The following is a 25,009-nucleotide window of genomic DNA, read 5'->3' as shown; positions in this document are numbered from 1 at the left end:
GTTACTTACTTTTGATGTGGGGTTGGTGGTTTCACTGAGTTTCATTGCTTGTATTCTTTTGGGGTTTTCTTGTTTTTGTTGTGTAGTTATCTGTATCCTCTGTTTCCTTAGATGTAGTTGTTTCCTTTGGTTTCGAGTTTCCCTTCTAGTAACTTCTGTAGAACTGGGTTACTATGTAGATATTGTTTAAATTTGGAATATTTTGAATTCTCTGTCTATGTTGATTGAAAGTTTTGCTGGGTTTAGTAGTCTGTGTTGGAATCTGTGGTCCCTTAAGGGCTGTATGATTTCTGTCCAGGCCCTTCTGGCTTTCATAGTTTCTGTTGAGAAATCTGGTGTGATTCTGATACGTCTACCTTCATAAGTTACTTGGCCTTTTTCCCTTGCTGCTTTTAGAATTTTTTCTTTGTTCTGTAAGTTCAGTGTTTTGACTATGGTGTGACATGAATAATTTCTTTTCTGGTCTAGTCTACTTGGTGTTCTTTAGGCCTCTTGTATGTTTATGGACATCTTCTTTAAGTTAGGAAAGTTTTCTTCTATAATTTTCTTGATAATATTTTTCAGACCTTTGAGCCTCAGATGTCTTCTTTTCCTTCTACTCCTATTATTCTTAGATTTTGTCTTTTTATGGTGTCCTTGATTTCTTAGATGTTTTCTGTTTGGAACTTTTCTGATTTTATTTTTTCTTTGAGAGACCTGTCAATTTACACAAGTTTATCTTTGGCTCCTGAGATTCTTTCTCCAATCTTTTGTATTATGTTGGTGATGCTTACCTGTGTAGTTCCTGATCTTTTCTCTATGTTATCCAGCTCCAGGTTTTTCTCTATTTGTGTTTTCTTTATTGATTCTAATTCTGTTTTCATGTCTTGCACCATTTCCTTCATCTGTTTGAATGTGGAGTCCTGCTTTTCAATGACAGCTTCTATTTTTTTGTCTGTTTCCTCTCTATATATCAATAATTGTGTCTCTACTTCTTTGGCTATAATTGCCTGTATTTCTATGAGAGCTTTGTTCATTTCTTCTTTGTTTGCCTCAATTTTTGTGGTCCTTTCTCTGAGAGCTCTGTTTGTTTCCTATTGGTTCGTCTCGATTTTTTTGGCTATTTCTCTGAGGGCTTTGTTCATTTCATCTTTATGGTCCTCTAATAGCTAGAGAAACATAGTTTTGAGGTCGTTTCCTTGTGTGTCTAGTGAATTGAAGTGTCCATTGTTTTGAGGGGTTGCTGGTGAGGTCATTATGTCCTGATTTTTTGGGGTGTGTTCTTGCGTCTGCCTCTAGCCATCTGATTATTTATAACCCTCACTGTTTGTTCCTTGAGTTTGTAGTTCGGGCTGTGATTGTCTCTTTCTGTTTTCTGGACTGTTTTTTTTTTTTTTTTTTTCAGGAAGATGAGAGAGGTTCACTGGTTTGGGAGTGTGGGTTGTGGTTTCAGTTTTGCCTAAGTAAGGAATGTGATGCTGGTGCTATTCGCATGCACTTTTAGAGGGTGCAGTGTGCATGTGCGGATTCTCTGATTATTGCAGTGGCCTGCAGGCCACTAGTATGCAGTTCTGTCAGAGATCCAGGGATTGTTTGCCTGGATTATACTGGTGGACCCACAAGGCAGAGGCTTCAACTTTGGGGTTGCTACCCCAAGAAACCCTATGATGCCCACACTAGGGGTGTGGGTGGCAGGGATTTCGTCTGGTTGCTTCTGTGAAGAGGCCCTGGGTCTGGGGAAAACTCTCCCTAGAAGGCTCACTCACTCTCTTGCAGGACCTGTTTGAATGCACAGGGCTTCTCCTTCCTCTCTACTCTCTGATTTGGTCCTGCTGCAGAGAATGTGTGGGTAGGCTAAGAGTCAGCTCTGTGTCACTGTGGCCACAGGACTCGGTGTCCACCTTTCCTGTGTGCTGCCTCTCTGTCCTTTCCCTCTTCCGGGAGGGGTTATGTTGACCGATCCTGGGGTAGCACAGGAAAGACTTGGGTTTAGTGTTCTCAATCCCAGATCCCAGGCCCAGATCTCTCTGCCAGAAGCAGCCTGGTGGTAGAACCTATGTTTGCTGATCCGAGAGAGTACCAGGTAGGGTTGAGTGTCCTCCGATCCAGAGCTTGGGTTTCTCTGCCAAGGGCCGATGGGTGAGCTGGAGAGGGGGTGCTGTGTCCTGTGGCAGGCTGCCTCTCTGTCCTTCCCCTCTGACCTTCCCCTCTGCTAGGGTAAGCTTATAGCGCTAAGGCAAGCTTTTGGTGGTGCTCTCAGGGAAGTGCCAGAAGGGGTTTGGGACTTCTCAGTCCTGATTCTGAGCCTGTGTTTATCTGCCAGGTGTCGGGGGCAGCCAGTGTTAGGACTTGGTGTTAGACCTTATTGTGCTGGACCCAGGAGATTCTCAGGATGTGTTGAATGACCACAGTTCCAGATCCCGAGCTGAAGTTTGTTTGCTAGGAGCAGCTGGCAGCACTGGGGTCTGGGCACTGTGAAGCTGCTGTGCACCTCTTTATTCTTTTGCTCCTCCGTAGCAGGGTTATGGCTGCATTCTGTTTCTCGGGGGAGTGCCTGAAAGGATTGGGTTTTCTCAGCCCCGATCTTGGTTTGGGGTACAGACAATGTGGTCTTTGGGAGATTCTTCTGGACGCCTCCTGCCTCCTCCGAAGAGGGAGTAGGGATTTTGAGCTGGGCGCGCAGCCACTCTCTGCATGGCAAGAGCTGAGTTGTGATGGCGGAGGGTACCCACAGAGACCTTCCAGGGAAAGACTGGGTGACCTGTGATCAGACTCGCAACTTTCCTTCCCCGTGGGGTTTTCTTGCTACTGGGACTCCCAGTCTCTGGCACCCTTGTGCCCACCAATCAGCCTGAGAAAGTGATCGGGACACGCAGACATGTGGCTCCAGCCTGGAGACCCAATGCCGAGTTACCCAGAATCTCTTCTGGGTTCTGGCTGGGCAGCCCGAGAGTGGATCCAACTGATTCCCATGCTGTGGGAGCCTACCCTCACCTGGGAAACACGATCGCTGTAGTTTTAGGGCCCAGAGTTCAGTCTCCTGGTCTCTGCATGGAGAGTGTCGTCCCACTTCTCAGACACAGTGCTCTCCCAGTTCCACCATCTGGACCCCCCTATTGTGTCTGTTTTTATGTTGAGGTCTTTGATCCACTTGGGCTTCAGTTTAGTGCAGGGTGATAAGTATGGATCTATTTCTATTTTTCTACATGTAGACATCCAGTAATACCAGCACCATTTGTTGAAGATGCTATATTTTTTCCATTGTAAGGTTTTGGCAACTTGTCAAAGATCAGGTTTCCATAAGTGTGTCGTTTTTTTTTTTTTTCTGGGTCTTCTGTTTGGTTCCATTGATCCACGATTCTGTTTCTATGCCAGTACCATGCAGTTTTTATGACTGTTGCTCTATAGTACAGCTTAAGATCAGGGATGGAGATACCTCCAGAAGATCTTTTATTGTAGAGGATTGGTTTAGCAATTCTGGGTTTCTTGTTATTCCCTATGAAGTTGAGAATTTTTCTTTCCAGGTCTGTAAATAATCGTGTTGGTAATTTTATGGGAATTGCACTGAATCTGTAGATCGCTTTTGGTAAGATGGCCATTTTTACTATGTTAATCCTGCCAACCCATGAGCATGGGAAATCTTTCCATCTTCTCATACCTTCTTCTAATTCTTTCTTCAGAGAATTGAAATTTTTTTCACACAAGTCTTTGACTTGCTTGGTTAGGGTTATACCAAGGTACTTTATGTCATTTGTGGCTATTGTGAAGGGTGTTGTTTCCCTAATTTCTTTCTCAGCACTTTTGTCTTTTGTATACAGGAGGGCTGCTGATGTTTATTATTTATTTTGTATCTGGCCACTTTTCTGAAGGTGTTTATCAGCTGTAGGAGTGTCCTGGTAGAGGTTTTTGGGTCAATCACATATACTATCATATCATCTGCAAATAGTGATAATTTGACTTCTTCCTTTCCAATTTGTATCCCCTTGATCTCCTTCAACTGTGTTATTGCTCTAGCAAGGACTTCCAGAACTATGTTGAAGAGATATGGAGAGAGTGGGCAGCCTTGTCTTGTCACTGATTTCAGTGGGATTGCATTAAGTTTCTCTCCATTCAGTTTGATGCTGGCAATAGGCTTACTGTATATCACCTTTATTATGTTTAGATATGTGCCTTGTATCCCTTATCTCTCCAAGACTTTACATATGAATAGATGTTGGATTTTATCAAATGCTTTTTCAGCTTCTAAGGAGATTATTATTTGTTTTTTTCTTTCAATTTTTTAATATGGTGGATCACATTGATGTATTTCTGTATACTGAACCACCCCTGCATACCTGGGATGAAGCCTACGCGGTTATAGTGGATGATATCTTTGATGTGTTCTTGTATTTGGTTTGCAAGTATTTTGTTGAGTATTTTTGCATTAATGTCCATAAGGGAGATTGGCCTGAAATACTCTTTGTCTGTTGGGTCTTTGTGAGGTTTAGGTACCAAGGTGACTATGGTTTCGTAGAATGAGTTTGATAGTGTTCCTTTTGTTTCTATTTTGTGGAATATTTTGAAGAGAACTGGAGTTAGCTCTTCTTTGATGGTCTGGGAGAATTCTGCTCTGAAACCATCTAGTCCTGGGCTTTTTTTGGATGGGAGACTTTCGATGACTGCTTCTATTTCCTTGTGGGATATAGGATTATTTAGTTGATTTACCTGGTCCTTATTCAGCTTTGGTAAGTCAAATTGATCAAGAAAATTGTCCATTACATTTAGATTTTCAAATTTTGAGGCATATAGACTTTTGAAGTAAGTCCTAATGATTGTTTGGATTTCCTCAGTGTCTGTAGTTATTTCCCCCTTTTCACTTCTGATTTTGTTGATTTGGGTGGTGTCTCTCTGCCTTTTAATTAGCTTGGCTAAGGGTTTGTCAATCGTGTTGATTTTCTCAAAGAACCAGGTCTTCCTTTCCTTGATTCTTCAAATAGTTTTATTTGTTTCTAATTGATTGATTTCAACCCTGAGTTTGATTATTTCCAGCCATCTACTCCTTTTTGGTGTGTCTGCTTCTTCTTTTTCTAGGGTTTTTAAGTGAGCCATTAAGTTGCTTGAATGAGCTGTCTCGATTTTCTTTTTGAAGGCACTTAGTGCTATGAACTTTCCTCTTAGCACTGCTTTCATTGTGTCCCACAAGTTTGGGTATGTTGTGTCTTCATTTTCATTGTGTTCTAGGAAGACTTTAATTTCTTTCTTTATTTCTTCCCTGACCCAGATGTCATTTAGTAACAAGTTGTTCAGTTTCCATGTGTGTGTAGGCTTTTTGCTATTTCTGTTGTTGTTGAGGACCAGTTTATTTCATGGTGATTAGACAGCATACAAGGGATTATTTCAATCTTCTTGTATCTGTTTATGCTTGCTTTGTGACCAACTATATTGTCTATTTTGGAGAAGGTTCCATGACATGCTGAGAAGAAGGTAAATTCTTTTGTGTTTGGATGTAAGGTTCTTTAAATGTCTGTGTGGTCCATTTGATTCATGGCCTCTCTCAGAGACATTTTTTCTTTATTTAATTTCTGTTTTGTTGACCTGTCCTTTGTTGAGAATGGGGTGTTGAAGTCTCCCACTGTTAATGTTTGGGGATCTATATGTGGTTTAAGTTTTATCAATGTTTATTTCACAAATGTGGATGCCCTTGTATTTGGGGCATAGATGTTCAGGACTGTGATGTCGTCCTGGTGAAATTTTCCCTTAATGAGTATGAAGTGTCCTTCCCCATCTGTTTTTATTAATTTTGGTCGAAAGTCTATTTTATCAGATATTAGAATGGCTACTCCTGCCATCTTCTTGGGTCCATTTGCTAGGAAAGCTGTCTTCCAACAATTTACCTTCAGGTAATATCTATCTTTGTGACTTAGGTGTGTTTCTTCTATGCAACAGATTGCTGGGTTTTGTTTACTTATCCATTCTGTTAGTCTGTGTCTTTTTATTGGAGAATTGTGTCCATTGATCTTGAAAGAAATTAATGACCAGTGGCTGTTAGATTCCTTGATTTTGATGTTGGCTGTGGTCATAAGGTTGTGTGCTTGGTTGCTTTTTGTTTTACTGTAGTGAGGTTAATTATTTCCTGTGTTTTCTTGAAAGTAGCTAGTTTTCTTGGGTTGTATTTTCCCTTCTAGTGTCTTCTGTAATGCTGGATTTGTGTGTACGTATTGTTGAAATTTGTTTTTTTCATTGAATATCTTGTTTTTTCCATCTATGAGAACTGAGAGTTTTGCTGGGTACAATAGCCTGGGCTGACATCTATGTTCTCTTAGGGTCTGCATGATACCTGTCCATGCTCTTCTGGCTTTCATGTCTCTGTAGAAAAGTCAGGTGTGATTCTAATGGGTTTACCATTATATGTTACTTGGCCTTTTTCCCTTGAAGCTTTTAGTATTTTTTCTTTGTTCTGTATACTTACTGTTTTGATTACTATGTGGCGGGAGGATTTCCTTTTCTGGTCTTATTTATTGGGTGTTCTGTAGACCTCTTGTATTCTTATTTGTCTCTCCTTTATGTTGGGTAAATTTTCTTCAATGATTTTGTTGAAAATATTTTCTGGGCCTTGGAGGAGGGAATCTTCTTTTTCCTCTGTTGTAGACAAGCCCTGAGAAACTTCTGACCTTTTCTCATTCCCCCCACCCTGCTGCACCTGGTTGACCAACATCCTGCTTGACAGTTGCAGAAATATGCTAACTGTACCATGACTTCCCAAAATAATTGCAAAGTGTTCCAGGCCCCAGGCCAAGAAGATTTTGTAACTTCCACCCTGCCCCTCCCTGAGTTGAGAGGCTCTAAAGTGTGCCTTTCCAACCTTCCCCTCCCTGAGTAAAAAGGATTCTACACTGTGCTCCTCCCTTGTCCCGCCCCTATCTAAGGTTGGCCTTAAAAGCCTGATTCGGCTCAATAAAATTTGACTCTTGACAAGTGCACATTTGCCTGAGTCCGTTCTTCTCTCTAGTCCGTTTTTCTTTCAGGCTTGGTCCTCTTCGAAGACCCCATGAATTACTAGTCCTGCAGGCGGGTACAGGTGGTGCCCAACGTGGGGCCGAAGCACGGACCACTGCCAGATGGAGCTTTGCATGGAAGGACCCGGATTGCTCAGAAAACTCTGTGAGTATCCAAAAGTAAGATTGGCAGCTCGCTACTCGTAAAGACGAACGTTCCTGCCACTCACAGGAAAAAGATACGTCGGATAAGTCTTTCTCCATCCCATAAAAATGGGCCAATAGTTGCACTCAGGGAGAGAGGAATTAGAGTTAAGAAAAAGGACTTAATTAAGTTCTTTGTTTTTGTGTCGGACATTTGTCCATGGTTTGTTATTGATGGGCCAGAGATATGCCAAAAAGTGGGATCAGATTGGAGCCTGCCCTCTCGAGGACCTTAGAGAAAGAGGTTGAGATAAAGATAATAATTGTCCCCCCCCATTATTACTGTTAATTCTCTAGCTTTCCCCATTTTTCCAAAGAAGGCCCTGACCAATTATACCCCTCAGAGGAGAGTGATTTGAAAGAAGAGGCTGCCAGGTACCTTAACCCTGATTGGCCGCCTACATTTGGCAGTGCAAGCAAATGTTAAGAGATAGTACATAAAAAAGAGCTGGTACCAAGAAGCCTCCTAAAGAAGAGATAGACCTCATCTCATTAGAAAGTGAGGATGAAACAGAGTCAGGGGAAGAAACTGCTAAGTCTCATAGCCTACTTCCTTTGCGCTGCTTCCCTTCCGCCCAAAACAAAATGGCCCCTAGGTGGGCTGGGGCAAAGGGCATGGATCGGAGCCAGAGCTGTAGCACGGTGAGCAGGAGGAACGGGGACTCTACTTGTCTCCTTCCCACTCCCCTACCGAGGGCCAGCCTTGCGAAGAACTGGGTGGATGAAAACGCCCAAACCCTCGGAGGCCTAAGACCTGCCTCTGCCAGCTGCAGAGCTTAGCAGGACTGCAATTTACTCTGCCCCCTCCCACCGGCTTCAGCCAGTGTCAGCTTCAGCCAGCTCTCGAACAGAAACCAGAAAGATGGAGCCACTTCTAGTTTTAAAGATTAAATTGTGTTCACTGATAAATTCTGAATTTTTCTAGTTCTGACTTAAAATCATGGTTATGCTCTGTATATATATTAAAATGTTTAAAAAGCAGGCACCGAGGTTGTTTTTTGTCTTTGTCTCTGTGTTTTGTTTTTGTGTGCCGGCTGTAAGTGTCTAAATGTTTCTGTGCAATGTTTGTGTGTGTAGTACTTTCTGTTCTCTGTTCTAAAAATTCCTCAGAGCTTGAGGTGTCTGTATCTGGGTAGCAAGACGTGATCAAAGTGGTCTCACTGGTGGTCACAGCTGCCGAAGTTCAGGGGGACGCCCTTAGCTTCATCAGTATTTTCAGTATTTTGGTGGGTAATCTATCTGTACGCCTGGTCCCAGTGAGTGCCACTCAGTGTCTCCTGGGGCAACAGCCCACTCTTGGTATCTTCCTGGGGCATCAGAGCCCTTGCCTCGTGCACCCAATGCAGGAGGAATCTGTATGTTCGGCCTGCCCCAGAAGAGTCAGTTTTAGTACTGGGAAATATGGCCAGCTGCAGGTGGTGCGGGATGATGCGTGTCTTCTTGTGGTCGCGGGCCGCATTGCCGGCCAGCTCCAGGATCTCGGCTGTCAGGTACTCCAGCACAGCCTCCAGGTACACCGGGGCACCGGCGCCCACTCGCTCCGCGTAGTTGCCCTTGTGGAGGAGCCAGTGCACGCGGCCCACGGGGAACTGCAGCCCGGCACGGGAGGAGCGGGTCTTGGCCTTGGCGCGGGCCTTGCCCCCCTGTTTTCCGCGTCCAGATACAATAGTTAAAACACTAAAACTGCAAAGCAATTGCAGCAAAGTTAACCATTACATATAACCATTATATAAAATATATGCCTGGCTGCCAGCACCTAAATAAATAAATTAATGCGGTTTCTTTCTGGCCTATAGATTTGGTATAGCCAAAATACTCTATTTTTGCTGAGGGCTACAAGCTGAGTTTAGTTATCTGTTTAATGAGAAATAAAACTTTTGTCCTTTAATTTTTTGCTATTAAGTCTTAATGCAGTATGGTAGGATTAATAAGATTTGCTAGCCCCTTTATAAACTATGTCTGATTAAAAGTTTTGTTTTAATTTTAGTTTAAAAAGAGCAGACTTAAAGTTATGCTAAAGATTATAGTTAAGTATAAGATTGAGCTTTACCTAGTCTCTTTGTTTAAGTTGTTGTTCTGTTTTTAAAAAGGTTAAATCTAAAATGGGTAACCATAAAATCTGACTATATAGACTTACTTAAAATTTGGTTATAAAACATGCATCAAAAAATATACCAAAATTAGAAATTATGGCATCCTGTTTTATAGGATGCAGTTTAGAGCAGATGATAAAGATAAACAAAGAGTAACTCAAATATGCTGGCCTTCAGGCTTGTCAGAAATTTAATAAATATGGCATTTTAACATATGTAAGCCTATTATGACAAAGTCCAACCTGTTGATGCATCTTTTCAAATGTCTAGCACATCTGTGCAAATAACAGAGTTTCCTTCAGTATTGGCTGTGTTTTAAAGTTTAATAAACAGTCTTTAAACATTTTTACAGATAGTGCCTATGTAGCTTAGTCTTTGCCTAGGTTAGAGACTGCAAATTAAATTTAGACATCTTCTCCTGCTAAAATTATTTTTACAAATTCAAAATTTAATACAAAAAAGAACTTTTCCTTTTACATTGGACATTTACAAGCTCATTCTAACTTTCCAGGACCTTTAACTAAAAGTAATTATAAAGCTGAGTTGTTTAAACACTGTCATCCTTGTGTTGTCCTTTTGCCTACTCCCCATCTTGCGGTCAGTCCCTGTGGCCTTGCACCTAATGTTATTTGGCAAGTGGATGTTACACATTTTCCTAAATTTGGTAATTTAAAATATGTTCATGTTTTTGTTGACACTTATAGTGGGTTTATATTTTCCACACTCCAAACTGGTAAAGCTGGAAAAAATGTTATTGCTCATACGCTGTCAGCAATTGCTATATTAAAACTTCTAACACAACTTAAAACAGATAATGGCCCTGGCTATGTTAGAAATATGTTTTCAAAATTTTAAGAGTGGGCCCCCAGAGACATAAGCCTCAGGTTGTTAGTGGATGAGGCACAGGGAAGTTCAGGGGTTGCCGTCCTTGCTACTCATAATTGGATGAGGGATTAGGTAGCTGACTTTCAGGTCTGGTCAGTCTTGGCCAGATACCTGAAGAATATATGATCTTTAATTCACGTTCAGAATCTCCTGCTAGTGGAGATGTGGCTACAGCCAAAGATGGAAGAGCAATTAGCTTCAACCTGTGTCTTCTCTGAGGAGCAAGCCTGAGAGAAGGTCAGAGGCTAAATCTTCCTCTCCCTCAGGGCTTCCTAAATAACTCTTCTGAGAAACTTTCCAAATTACCATTATTAACACATCTTGGTGGGCCATCCTGTGATTTCTAGTCACTTAGTAACCCTGCCAAAGGCAATTACATTCCTTCTGCTTCTGCCCTTCAACAAAGAGGCCATACATCAAATTAACACCACTGATTTTCAGGAATGCTGGGTGTATTACTCACCACGGCCACCCTTCTACGAGGGCATAGCCTTACCCTTAGAAGTAATTACAACTAATAATTCTAATGCCTTATGGTGGCAGCACCCAGAGGGAGTCAGCCTTACAGTCACACAGGTGTCTGGAATTGGAGCGTGCCTATTGGGACCTTCTATGCTTCCCCTGGTGGCTTTGCAAAAAATTTGTAATATTACTCTTGTTGTAAACTCAAGCTTTACATATATTGCTGCACCTAATGGTACTTATTTTGCCTGCTCCACTGGTCTTACTCCTAATCTTGTAAGCTCCACCTTTTTAGTCCATAGAGATTACTGTGTCCTTGTACGGCTTTTCCCAAAGCTGACTATACATTCTAAGGATGAGTTCCTTCGGTTTTGGGAAAAAGGGGTACGTCCATCTCGAGTTAAACGTGAGCCTTTAACTGCCATTACTCTAACTGTAATTCTAAGGCTAAGAGCAGCTGGAGCTGGTACAGGGACAGCCTCCCTAATTACCTCCCAGCAACAATTTAATCAACTCTCCCTGGCAGTGGACAAAGACCTACAAGATTTGCAAAAAGGCTTACAGGGCCTAAAAGATTCTATGGTGTCCTTATCTGAGGTAGTTTTACAAAACAGGCATGGTCTAGATTTGGTTTTTTTCCAGGAAGGCGGACTCTGCACTGCGCTCAAGGAAGAATGCTGCTTTTACACTGACAAAACAGGTTTAGTGCAAAGCAGTATCGATAAGGTTCGCTCCAGTTTGGAGGAACGAAAATGGAACAGAGAGAAACAAGAGCCCTGGTATAAAAATTGGTTTTCCACATCCCCATGGCTAACCACTCTGCTTCCCAGTCTGCTAGGACCTTTTGTAGGTATCCTTTTGCTTCTCTCTTTTGGCCCCTGGGCCTTTAATCGATTGACAAGCTTTGTTAAGAGTCAGATGGATTCTGCAATCAAGCTGGTGGGAGTCCATTACCATCACCTCGCCATGGAAGAAGAGTCTACCGTTGACCTGCCAAAGGACCAAAACAACCCCACATCTTGATCCTTAGACTTCACCTCCCTACAAAAATCAACCCGGAAATCCTAGTCCCACCCCTCCAAATAATAACTCAGGTTTCCGTGACCCCTCATATACTATTTGGCTACTAAACATATTCCTTCCAGGATCCTTATGGAGCTTTGATGGTCTTATTGAGAGCAAGATGCGTTACATTTCCACAAAGTGAGTGGTCTGGTAAGTCAGAGACGGAATGGGTGGATAAGTCTTGGCCCGCCTAAGACAGGACGACCTCGCCGGGAGGAGGCCAATCCAATGACGGGTAAGGGTCCAGCACTGCCCTTCTAACAGGCTCAGACCCCATTTGTGCCCCTTGTACTGTGGTCAATCTAAATGGCCTTGTCAAAACCAATGGCCTATGTGTGACAATGCTTGACCTACTCTGGGGAACGCTCGCCTCTCTGGTGACGGTTTTCTCCTTTGGATCCAAAATTTTACTCTTAAACAAAAATAATTGGCTGCCAAAATGAGCCCTTCTTTGGGACACCATTAGCAGGTCAGGGTAACCTCCCTATCCCTGTTCTTGTATACAGAGAAGGGGGAGATGTTGGAGACAAGCCCTGAGAAACTTCTGACATTTTCTCATTCCCCCCACCCTGCTGCACCTGGTTGACCAACATCCTGCTTGACAGTTGCAGAAATGTGCTAACTGTACCATGACTTCCTAAAATAACTACAAAGTGTTCCAGGCCCCAGGCCAAGAAGATTTTGTAGCTTCCACCCTGCCCCTCCCTGAGTTGAGAGGCTCTAAAGTGCGCCTTTCCAACCTACCCCTCCCTGAGCAAAAAGGATTCTACACTGTGCTCCTCCCTCGCCCCTGCCCCTATCTAAAGTTGGCCTTAAAAGCCTGCTTCGATTCAATAAAATTTGACTCTTGACAAGTACACATTTACTTGAGTCCGTTCTTCTCTCTAGTCGTTTTTCTTTCAGGCTTGGTCGTCTTCGAAGACCCTATGAGTTACTAGTCCTGCAGGCGGGTACATTCCTCTATTCCTATTATTCTTAGGTTTTGCCTTTTCATATTGTTTTGGATTTCTTGGATGGTCTCTGTCAGGAATTTTTTGGATTTAACATTTTCTTTGACGGATACATCAATTTCTTCCATTGTATCTTCCACACCTGAGATTCTTTTTTCCATCTCTTGTAGTGTGTTGCTTATGCTTACCTCTATAGTTTCTGTTTTCTTCCCTAAATTCTTCCTCTCCATTATTTCCTCCATTTGTGTTTTCTTTAATTTTTCCAATTCTATCTTCAGATCTTGAGTTGTTTTGTTTACTTCCTTCACCTGTCTTATTGTATTTTCCTGTTTTTCTTTTAGTTCCTTCAACTGTTTCTTTTATTTCTTTCAGTGATTTAATTATTTCTTCCCTGAAGGCCACAAACTGTTTGGCTGCATCTTCCCGTATTTCTTCACTGATGGCCATAATCTGCTTATCTTTAACTTCCTCCCTTTTTTATGGATTGCCATGATCTGTTTGATCTTATCTTCCTCTACTTCTTAATGTATTTTATTTGTTTCCTCTATTATCCTCTTTATCATCAGAGATGTAAGGTCATCTTCTCCATTTTCTATAATGCTGGGGTGTCCAGGGCTGCTTGCCCCTGGATGGCTGGTTTTTGGAGATGCCACATTGTTCTGTCTTTTGTTGTTTGAGCTTTTATGCTGACCTCTACCCACTGGGCTGTTTTAGTTGTTGGCTGTTAGTTTCTGGTGCTTCCTGGAGTCCTGAGGTAGGGAGAAACCCCTTGGCAGGAAGATGATTTTTCCTGAAGGAGGCCTCTTCTGCTTTTTGGGTATGGTCACTGTATGGCCAGTGTTACTCAGGAATTGCCACTGCTCACCTCAGGCGTATAGACCTGAGTAGTAGCTGTGGTCTTTGTTAGTCAGTGGGGCTCTCCTCTCACCTGTAGAAGTCCTCAAGATACCTGCCCCACTGCTAGGTTCTCCTCACTCTGAATTTACTGAGCTGCTGCTGTTACATTTTTCCAGGTACAGCCCTCTTGAAGAACCTGCTGATTCCCTAGCTGTGGGGTTTTCTCCCTACAGGGAAAACCAGTCTGGTATCCTGGGGCACACAGTTCTGTCTGGAAGGTGCGAGGAGCACCCAGCAACTCTCTGGGCCAGAGGCTGAGTGCTCCACTATGGGCCAGGAGATTGTGCCCCCAAGTTTGAGCTGGTGGCTGGGGGCCCTGCTCTGGTCTGGAGACTGTGCACTCCTCTCTAGGCTGGCAACTGAGGGCTCCTCTCTGGTCTGGAGGCTGGGTGTCTCACTCTGGGCTGGAAGCTGTGTGTTCCTGTCTGGGATGGCGCCTGGCAGTGCCACTCTTGTCCGGAGGCTGTGCACCTGGATCTAGAATGGCGGCTTGCAGGCGACAGCTCTGCGCTCTGATCTGGGCTGGCAGTGTGTATCCCCTTCTGAGCCAGAGGCTGTGCACGCCTCTCGGGGCTGGCTAGCAACTAAGGGCTTTGCTCTGGGTCAGAGGCTTGGCGCCTCACTCTGGGTAGAGGCTGTGGCTCCCAGTCTGATATGGTGGCTGGGGTGGCCAATTTGGGCCTGAGGCTGTGAGCCCAGCTTTGGGCCAGAGTCTGTGCACTCCACTCTGGGCCGGCAATTGAGGTCTCCGCTCTGGTCTGGAGGCTGAGCGCCTCACTCTGGGCCAGAGGCTGTGTGTCACTGTCTTTGCTGGGGTGCTGCAGGAGGCTGTGTGCACCGATCTCGGGCGATGGGTACTCTCGCTGGTCCCCAGGACCTTCACCAGGTATTGAATGGGTGACCTGAGGTCGGTCCCAATTAATTTCCACTCCATAGGCTTTCCTCTCACCTGGCAATTACAAATGCTGGTGTTTTAGGTCCCTGAGTTCAGTCTACTGGTTGCTGTGTCAACCCTGCTGTCCTGCTTCTCAGACACAGTGTCCTCCCGGCACCGCCATCTTGTTACTCCTATCATTCTTTTTTTTTTTTAACAAACTGCCCTAGAGATAGAAAACAAAAGGAAGAGAAGAAGTAATTTTTTCAGACCCATAACCTCTTCTAACTCACCCTTTTCCCCTTTATATACTTAGAATCCATATACAAGCCCATGGGGTAGGAACTCCCTCAGCAGGGAAAGGGGCATAAGGCTCCTTATCCCCCTGAGACTTAATCTACCATGTTCTTGGGGGAGGCCTTTTTGAGAAGGTTACCCTGTTAATTTACAAGGCTTCAGCATCTATCACAAGGCATCTGGTGCAGAGTCCTCCTGGGATAGGTCCATGCACTGTGTTTGAAATACTCTATTGTAGGTTGAAGGTGGGGCCTTGAAATAGGAATTCAGACTAAAGAAGGGCCTTCCAGCTTCCAGAGTGTGCAATGACCCAGGAACCCCAAAGTTACTGCTCAGCTTTTTTGTTAATAGAGAAATTGAATATATTTCTTTATTACTATTATTTACTAACATTTATTCAATTTGTACCTCCAAGTTAGTCCCCTCCCTTATCTCCTCTCAGTCCCAACCTCCATCCCTCTTCCTTCCCTATGTCCTTCCTCTAGTTCACTGATAGGTGAGGTCTTTCTCCCCTACTATCTGACCCTAGCCTATCAGGTCTCACCAGGACTTTCTTGATTCTCTTTCCCTGTGGCTTAGTTAGGCCACCTCACCAGGAGGATGTGATCAAAGAGCCAGCCACAGAGTGCATGACAGAGACAGCCCCTGCTACCCTTACTAGGGAACACACATGGAGAATGAGCTTCACATGGGCTACATCTGACTAGGAAATCTAGGTCTTCTCCATGCATGGTTCTTGGTTGATTCATCAGTCTCTGCAAGAGCCCCTAGCTGAGATATTTTTAGCTCTGTTGGTCTTCTTGTGAAGCTCCTTTCTTATTCAGAGATGATATGATAATATACATAAGTGACCCCCAAAATTCTGCCAGAGAACTCTTTCAACTGATAAAAAACCTTCAGCAAAGTGGCTGGATAAAAAATTAACTCAAAAAATTCTGAAGCCCTCCTGTGTACAAAAGATAAACAAGTTCAGCTTTTGATAATCCTGAAAAGGCTTCACTTTTATTGGGTGCAGTTCTGCTCACCCAAAGGTAGGGGAAAGAGTTTGGCTGATTAAGGAAAGACCCATGTAGCAGGAGAAGGTGGTGGCAACACAACCAGGCTTTGGAGCTTCAGAACAGGCCTTACAGGTAACAGAGAAAATGGGGTTGAGCAGGCAGGTGGTAGTGTTAGCAGCAGTAAGCCAAAGTTCACCACTGGCAGCTGTGAGTCTACCACAGGTAGAAGCATCTGATGAGCAGAGGCCCCTGAATAAAGGAAGGCACTTTGGCCAATAGACTGCAGAGGAGTGGAGTAAAAGTCTGAAGGGGAAAGCAGATATGGAAATACGTTGAAGCAAAGGGCTGGTGCAGAAAGCTTCAAAATAGAGGAAAAATGGTAGAGGGTAGAGAACTACCTCAGCAGGCAACTTCTCCAGATCTTTGGCTTGCATTAGTGAATGATAAAAAAAAAAATCTCGCCCTTGAAAGCTATCCCAGAGAGAAGTGCTGAGGGTGGGACTGGACTTGAGGATACACACAGGGATTGTGACCTGTATTGGTCCAGCTAGGGTGTCCCAGGACAGAAGCTTTCACTGTTGGGATGTAACTGAGAGTTAGTGGCATCTTAAGAAATCTTTTGGGAACTGGGAGGTCTAAATCTGCCATAGAAGACCTCAGAGTACAGCCACTGAACTGAATGCTGGGCTTTAGACCACAGTGCCCAGAACTAAAAGTTCAGCTAAAGCAGAGAACCAGAGATTTGAATGCTTCTTTATTAGAGAGTAGAACTGCTTCATGGGATTAGGGGCCATGACCTCCTTGGAATAGATATAGCCTTCTTGGATTAGGCATGGCCTTGTTGGAGGAAGTGTGTCATTGAGGTAGGTTTTGGAGTTTCAAATGCTCATGCCAGGCCCAGTATCTCTATCTTCCTGCTACATGTAGATCCAGAAAAAGAACCCTCAGCTCCTTCTCTAATAGTATGTCTGCCTGCATGCTACCATGTTTCCCATGATGATAACAAAAAACTAAACCTCTGAGCCTGTAAGCCATCTTCAAATGTTTTCCTTTAGTAGACTTACTGTGGTCATGATGTCTCTTCACAGCAAAAGAACATTGGCTAAGAAAGAAGTTGGTAATAGAGATCAGGGTATTACTATTGTATAGGCCTGACCATGCTTCTTATTGGCAGAATGTTGACTTTGGGACTTTGGATTAGGAAAACTGTTGAAACTATTTAAGAGGGCCTTAGTGGGCAATCCTAGTAGGAACACGGAAGGCTGTGGTGCTGACAATGATTTGAGCTATGAGGGCCTGGTTCAAGAGGTTTCAGAGGAGAAGTATGTTAGTATGTGGCTGAGAGTCTTCTGTAGTACTTTGGTGAAGAATGTGGCTGCATTTTGCCCTTGTCCAAAAATTCTGCCTGAGGCTAATTTGAAGAGGTTTGGATTAGTGACAATGGCAGAGGACATTTCAAAACAGCCTGGAATTGACTATGTCCTGTGTTTATTAGTACCCAGTTTTATGCAGATCTATAATGAAAAAGATCAAGCAGGGTAAAAAAATGTATATTTTGAGGAGAAAATGAATAATGGGAATTTTAATAGAGCTAAGTCCAAAGGTCAAAATGATAAGATTAAAGAAAACCCTAATGCTAAATGGAATAAAGTTAGTCGTGACCTCAGGGTAAGTCCACATTTAGCTAAGCTTCCAACTAGTGAAAGGGAACTAAAGAGAAGCTTTAGGCCAGGTATGGTGTCTAATGCCTTTAATCTCAGCACTCTGGAGGTAGAGACAAGCAGAACTCTAAAGAAACCATTGAAAAGAGTCAGCTGGTATAAATGTTATTGAATGAAGGGAAGTTGTGTTCCAATTTCAGAAAGCAGAAGAATTTAACAACTTATTTTATGGGGTTTTGTTTTTATAGTAAAGGATACAACAAAGGGGATGTGGAATCTCTCCACAGCTAAGGAATGCTGCTGAGGCCAGGCATGTGTTAGGGTTATCCCTACATGGAGGCTCATAGAAGCCATTGTGTGATGCTGCACAGATAAAGCCTAGATAGCCTTGGAGACCCAAGATGTTAAATATGCCAGAGTCATGGAAAGTTGCCAAGGAAAGCTGTATTCCAGGTGTGGAATCAGTCCAAGATGGAAAAGTGTGTTGCAGGCAATAAAGTTGAAAGGAGTGGAAGTTCTGAAGAAGGCTTTGATATCAGACATGAAGATGCAGAGTTTGGAATTTACTCTGCTGGTTTTAGGTCTTGCTTTGGTCCAGTGTTTCCTCACCATGTTCTCTTTCTTCCATTTTAGAATGGTAATGCATACATATCCTGTACTATTGTCTGTTGGAAGTATGTGATCAGTTTTTCACTTTGATTTTACAGATATCAGTTAAGAGATTGCCATGAGTATCTGAAGGGACTTTGAACTTTAGACTTTTATGCTTAGAAGAGACTGCATTTTTTATTTTTATTTTCCCATTTTTCTGTTTTTATTCTAGCTCTCTAGAAGAGACTTTAAACTTGGACTATTGAGATTTTGATAGATTACAGGGACTTCTGAAATTAGAGTGGATGCATTTTTACATTCTGATATTGCTAGAAGCCTTTTGGGCCAATGAGTGTAATGTGGTAGTTTGAATAGGGTCATATATTTAAATGTTTGGTCATTAAGGAGATCCACTACTTGACAGGGATTAGAAGGTGTGGCCCTGTTAGAAGAAGTATATTATTGGGTGGACTTTAGGGTTTCAAATACTTAAGCCAGGACCAGTCTCTCTCTCTCTCTCTCTCTCTCTCTCTCTCTCTCCTAACTGTAGATTGAGATGGAGTATTCTCAGCTACCTCTCCAACACTGATTTGCCTGCATGCTGTTGTGCTTGCCGCTATGAAACTGTAAGCATGCCCCCATTTAAATGTTTTTCTTTCTAAGAGTTGCCATGGTCATGGCATTACTTTACAGCAGTAAACAAATACATGTAAAATTGTAAGTATCTTAAGACTAGTTTAAGTATTAGCAATTGTCATAGTGAGCTAATCAGTCATCTTCAGATACAGATACATCAAAGTCATATTTTTTCTGTTGGTAAGAAGTTACCAACTATTTACTTGTCAAATTGTCCTTTTACAACTTCAGCTATGTCAACTATGGGTCAACTTGATTCTCATTGTCTATAATCAATGTGGTACTCAAACCTCTTTCTTGACAATGAAATTTCAAGAATTGCCATCTGTTTTCCTCAACCATTTTTTTTTTTCTTTATCCAAATGATATTGTTTCTAGAGAATAGTTGGTATACTCACCATTTTAACACACATTAACAAAATAAATTGCTTTTTCTTAATGCTATTCATAGCAATTAGCTTCCTTTAAACTTACTATAGCATAATATGACTCTCAAAAGCCACAATATTTTTAGTAAGATAGCTGGTCAAGGTAAGAATTTATAACCAGCTAAACTAAAAATTTGTGTTTTAGATTTTGCTAAATTGAAGGTGATAGGGAAAAAACGGTAATATATATTTTCAATTAAGTGTATTTTCAATAAAGAGGAACCAAGTATCATAAAATCTGCACAGTACATAAGATAAATCAGTATTTTAATAAACTGGTGTTTGAAGAATTTCCCTATGAAATTATAACTTAATTTCTAACTTTCTATGACTTTTTGCTGGGATGATATGCTTACAAATAAAGCAGTTAAATAAAAACGATTAGGAAAAGACCAAGGCCATATCTGATGAAAACAAAATGAGTAGGTCATGTTGTTCTTTTTCTCTCCAGATTTTTGAACATATGTGACATTGAGTCATTCTGCCAAGTTTTCAAAATGCTACTTATGAACTGGTGAGTCTGAATGGATCTCCTTGCACACTTATGTGGAGATAGTCCTTCGCAGATAAACAATCTTTCAATTCCTGCAGCGCTGACATTTCTCTCATTTCTTGTCGTCTCTTGGACGACAAGAAAGAAATGGAAAATTTTAGGCCTGAACTGATGGTGAAAACTGATTGATTGCCTGAAAAGTAGCCTTACATGTACAAATTAGACCTGGTTGCTCTGAAAATCTTGTTGTACACATATTCACATACACATGTATACACATAAAAGTGTTTTATGGATTTAATGTTCCTTTTACATAGAATGGATAATGTGATTGTGTAATTCTATCATATAGGCACTTCTAAGAAAGTGTTTAAGTTTTCTTTCAAAAGCATCCTACTAAGATAGCATAGTAAAATACCTTGCTAGAGTGTATTGAATTAAGTATTACCTTTTTTTTTCATCCAGGAAGAAGGATGAAAAATTTATAGTAATTAAAATGACATATATAGACATGTATCTTTAATTTTGTATGTGTGTAAGAATAATTTTGTATATTTGTTTGGAGCAAAGAAAAGTCTAATTTTAGAGTACATGTGTCCACATATATATGCACATTTGTTTGTCTCATAAGATAAAGGTCATGTGCAATACATAATGCTAGTATTAAGTATTTGTAATTATAATAAGTGAATGTACAATTTGAATGTGACTAAAATTATAGAAGTATATTAATAATTATATCCCGAGGCAGATAAGTATAATTACATCTGTGAGCAAAGTTAAAAACAAACAGAATTGGATGAGGTCAATTAATATGATAGGACTTGGAGCTATTTTACATCGTAAAAATGAAAAATGACCTGTAATCCATCTCTTTATTATTGCTGCCTTCAATGTAAAAATATTTACCTTGGTTTAAGTAATATAATTTGTAACCTACTTCTTGTATTGGAGTGATTATGTATTCACAAGTCAATCAACTCAAGAAGTAGCAAACAACTGCTGTTGAAAAAGATGATGATGACAATTCAATAAAAATCTTCTGGGCAGGAGACCTCCACCTCCAGGAAATCAAGAATGAAAGTCAACCCATATTGAACTGATTAAGTTGTCATAATTTATGCATAATATATGGAAGTATACTAAGCATACCACAGGGCAAAAGTAATGGCTATTTGTACTGCTAAGTGTAGAGGATAGCTTTTATTGAGTGTCATAATGCTGAAGGTATTTTTTTCTTTTTTTATTTCTTTTATATTTTGAGATTTAATATAATTGTATCATGACTCCCTTCCTTTTCCTACAAACCCTCCCATGTACCACTCCTTGTTGTCTTTCATATACATATAGCATGATTTTACACTTTTTTTAGTTACATTTTTTTATTTTTTATATTAATCACAGGATATTTACTTTGTATCTCAGCTGTAGCCCCCTTCATCATTCCCTCCCAATCCCACTCCCCTTCCCTCGTCTTCTCCCTGCCCCTTTCCAAGTCCACTAACAGGGGAGGACCTCCTCCCCTTCCATCTGACCCTAGTTTATCAAGTCTCCTCAGGACTGGCTGCAATGTCCTCTTCTGTGGCATAGCCAGGCTGCTCTTCCTTCCTGGGAGGGGAGTGGAATAGCTCGCTATTGAGATCATGTCAGAAATAGTCCCTGTTCCCGTTATTAGAGAACCCATTTGGACACTGAGCAACCATGAGCTACATCTGAGCAGGGGTTCTAGGTTATATCCATACATGGTCCTTAGTTGGAGAAACAGTCTCGTGAAAGACCCTGTGCCCTGGTATATTTGGTCCTTGTGGCACTCCTCTATCTCCAGGTCTTATTCACACCCCCTTCTTTCATATGATTCCCTGCACTCTGCTGATGGTTTGGTTATGAGTCTTTGTATCTGCTTTGATACACTGCTAGGTAGAGTCTTTCAGAGGTCGTCTGTTTGGTAGGCTGTGTCCTGTTACTTGTTTTCTCCTACATCCAATGTCCATCCCATTTGTCTTTCTAAGTAAGGATTGAACATCTTACCCCTTCTCCTCTTTCCTGTTTATCTTCTTTAGGTGTATAGATTTCAGTATCTTTATCCTATCTTATAGGTCTATATAAGTGAGTGTAGAGCATGTGTGTCTTTCTGCTTTTGGGATACCTCACTCAGGATGATTGTTTCTAGGTCCCACCATTTGTCTGTAAATTTCATGATTTCCTCGTTTTTAATTGCTGAATAGTATTCCATTGTGTAAAAGTACCACAATTTCTGTATCCATTCCTCAACTGAGGGGCATCTGGGTTGTTTCCAGGTTCTGGCTATTAGGAATAAAGCTGCTATAAACATGGTTGAGCAAATGTCCTTTTTGTGTACTTGAGCATCATTTGGATATATGCCTAGGAGTGGTATAGCTAGATCTTGAGGAATCACTATTTCTATTTGTCTGAGAAAGTGCCAGATTGATTTCCAAAGTGGTTGTATAAGTTTGCATTCCCACCAGAAATGCAGGAGGGTTCCCCGTTCTCCACAACCTCTCCAGTATGTGTTGTCAATTGAGTTTTTGATCTTAGCCATTCTGATGGGTGTAAGGTGAATTCTCGGGATCATTTTGGTTTGCATTTCTTTGATGAGTAAAGACATTGAACTTTTCTTTAAGTGTTTCTCTGCCATTCTATATTTCTCTATAGAGAAATCTCTGTTTAGCTCTGTACTCCATTTTTTAATTGGGTTACTTGATTTATTGCTTTTTAACTTCTTTTGTTCTTTATATATGCTGGATATCAGCCTTCTGTCAGATATAGGTTTGGTGAAGATTCTTTTTCAATCTGTAGGCAGTCATTTTGTTCTGACGACAGTGTCTTTCATTTTACAGAAGCTTTTCAGTTTCATGAGGTCGCACTTATTGATTGTTGCTTTTAGAGCCTGTGCTGTTGGTCCATTTAGGTTTAAATGTGATATTTCTTTGTGAAAGGCAGGATGAAAAGGTAGTCTCACTCTTTAGTCCAATGTAGCCCAGTATTCACTGTGTATTCAGCTCAGGGTAGGCTGGAACTTGGATATTCCATTCCTTCACCCTGTTTAGTTCTGTGATTAAAAACATAAACCACCACATCTGACTTATGTTTCCTGTTTTTCTTTTTGGTTTTATAAGACAGGATTTTTCTGTGTAGCCTTAGCTATCCTGTATTCAAATTGTAGAGCAAGCTGTCCTTGAACTCACAGATATCTGCCTCCTTCTGCCTCTCAAAGTGCTGAGATTACAGGCGCGCACCACCATACCTGCCATTTTATGTTTCTTATAACCTAGTTATTTTAGAATAAATCCAGAGTACTACACCAGGAAAATATTATATGTAGACATTGTCACACTTCTAAAGATTGACATACCTCAAGAAAACAAAACAAAACAAACAGACAAAAAAAACCAATTGTTTTTACAAACTTTAGTTATTCCATAATAGGGTTGGGAGCCCTGAGGTTATAAACAATTGTCTCAAATTTCCTCCCATTTGCTTGTTTAGACAAACATTTAATGGCCACTACAAGATATGATTTTTCTGACCTCTGTCGTTTGTTTTGATGACAGTGTCCTTTGCTTTACAGAAGCTTTTCAGTTTCATGAGGTCCTAATTATTTATTGTTGCTCTTAGAGCCTGTGCTGTTGGTGTTCTGATCAGGAAGTAGTCTCCTGTACCAATGAGTTCTAAGGTCTTCCCTACTTTTTCTTCTAACTGATTTAATGTGTCTGGTTTTGTGTTGAGGTCTTTGATCCACTTAGACTTTAGTTTTGTGCAAGGTCATAAATATGGATCTATTTTCATTTTTCTGCACATAGACATCCAGTTGGACCAGCACAATTTGTTGAAGATCCTGTCTTTTTTCCATTGAATGGTTTTGGCTTCTTTGTCAAAAATCAAGTATTCATAGATATGTGGGTTTTTTTTTTTTTTTTTTTTTTCTGGGTCTTCTATTCAGTTCCATTGATCCTTCTTTCTGTTTCTATGCCAATACCATGCGGTTTTTATTACTATTTCTTTGTAGTACAGCTTGAGATCAGGGATGGAGATACCTCTAGATGATCTGTTGTTGTACAGGATTGTTTTGGAAATTCTGGGTTTTTTTTTATTCACCATATGAATTTGAGAATTTTTCTTTCAAGGTCTGTAAATAATTATGTTGGTATTTTGATGGAAATTGCATTGAATCTGTAGATTGCTTTTGGAAGAATGGTCATTTTCACTATGTTAATCCTACCAATCCATAAGCATGGGAGATTTCTGATTTCTGAAACCCTCGTTTTTTACCCTTCCACCCTTCCCAAACATATTTTTGGGAAACATACTGATTATTGTGATTATATGTTAACTGACTGAGCACTTGTTGTTAAAAGCATTGATTGTTGAAAGTTAGAATTTGGATGAGAGAAAGGAGAGAAAAAGAGAGAAGGGGAGAGGGAGGGAGGGAATCCTATATACCTACTTGAGCAGAGAGAAAAGTTACCTGTTGGAAGCATTTCAGATATTTGGTACTTCATGACACTAAAACCCTGCTCTCTAATGTAATCAGGTATGTAAAAGGAAGTTCTGATCACTCTTTGTACAGTAGTGCTCAGATACATTTATTTCAAATGAGTTGGTATGTTTTTTTTCCAACACTAAACAAGTAGTTTTACTTGGTTGCAACCTTTTCTCATCTAGATTTTAAAGTCATTGAGCTACTAGATACATTTTTAGTTACCCCTGAATGCCTTGTTAAGATTCAATGGAAAAAAAGAGAAGAACTGAGGACAAAAGTACAGGAAAACGGTATAGCCACTGCTGAGGCACTAGGTGCTAGCCACAGTAAGGATAAGAGATAGATAGTATTTAGAAATGTCATTTAGTTCATTTCTCTCTCTCTCTCTCTCTCTCTCTCTCTCTCTCTCTCTCTCTCTAACTTTTTAATCTAAGGTACAGTTCAATTAAGTTGATTTGGCTTCTTTTTGGGAATGATTACTAGTTTGGGGATCAAGGATTCTAATATTGTTAGATTTTATAAGAACCATAAGGTAAGGCAGAAAGCGAATAATCTAGATTTGGGTTAAAGTTCACATCTCTTCATTAATGGTAGTTTTGTTAACACCTTCTATTATTTGGACACCAAATCCTGCCTATTTGACATTTAGTGATCTGCTTGCTGATTCACATCATCTTCAGTCCCTTTCTTGCCTCCTTAAACAGAGAACACTCACCATCATTACATTATTTTTTATTTTTTAAATTAGTAACTTTATTTATGTATTCAAATGTTTTGCCTTTTGCCAAGTCTTATTACTTCTTTTCTTAATTAAATTTTTATTTTTTGTATATTAGTTACAGTTTATTTACTTTTTATCCCAGCTGTAGAGCCCTCCCTCATTCCCTCCCAACACCACCCTCCCTCCCTCATCTCCTCCCTGTCCCTCTCTAATAGAGGACACTGATAGAGGACGTCCTCCTCCCATTCCATCTGACCCTAGCTTATCAGATCTCTTCAAGCCTGTGTGCAATGTCCTCCT

At 41.1% G+C, this 25,009-nt stretch overlaps 1 protein-coding gene and 1 pseudogene across 1 annotated transcript; one reads left to right on the top strand and one right to left on the bottom strand.

The window, feature by feature from the left end:
- Nucleotides 1–8,392: 8,392 nt before the first annotated feature.
- Nucleotides 8,393–9,841, bottom strand: LOC110544538 (histone H2A-beta, sperm-like). The gene is made up of 2 exons (XM_021630480.2): nt 9,831–9,841; nt 8,393–8,840 (listed from the first exon to the last, which is right to left on the bottom strand). The coding sequence occupies exons 1-2, from the start codon at nt 9,839–9,841 to the stop codon at nt 8,393–8,395; spliced, it is 459 nt and encodes a 152-aa protein (XP_021486155.2).
- Nucleotides 9,842–11,890: 2,049 nt separating this feature from the next.
- Nucleotides 11,891–25,009, top strand: part of LOC110541212 (melanoma-associated antigen B16-like) — a 28,711-nt pseudogene continuing 15,592 nt past the window's right edge.

This window comes from Meriones unguiculatus, chromosome X (assembly GCF_030254825.1).
Source record: "Meriones unguiculatus strain TT.TT164.6M chromosome X, Bangor_MerUng_6.1, whole genome shotgun sequence".
In the NCBI taxonomy this organism is placed as follows: domain Eukaryota; kingdom Metazoa; phylum Chordata; class Mammalia; order Rodentia; family Muridae; genus Meriones; species Meriones unguiculatus.
The sequence above is the reverse complement of the archived record's forward strand: the minus strand, read 5'-3'. Positions and strand labels throughout refer to the sequence as shown.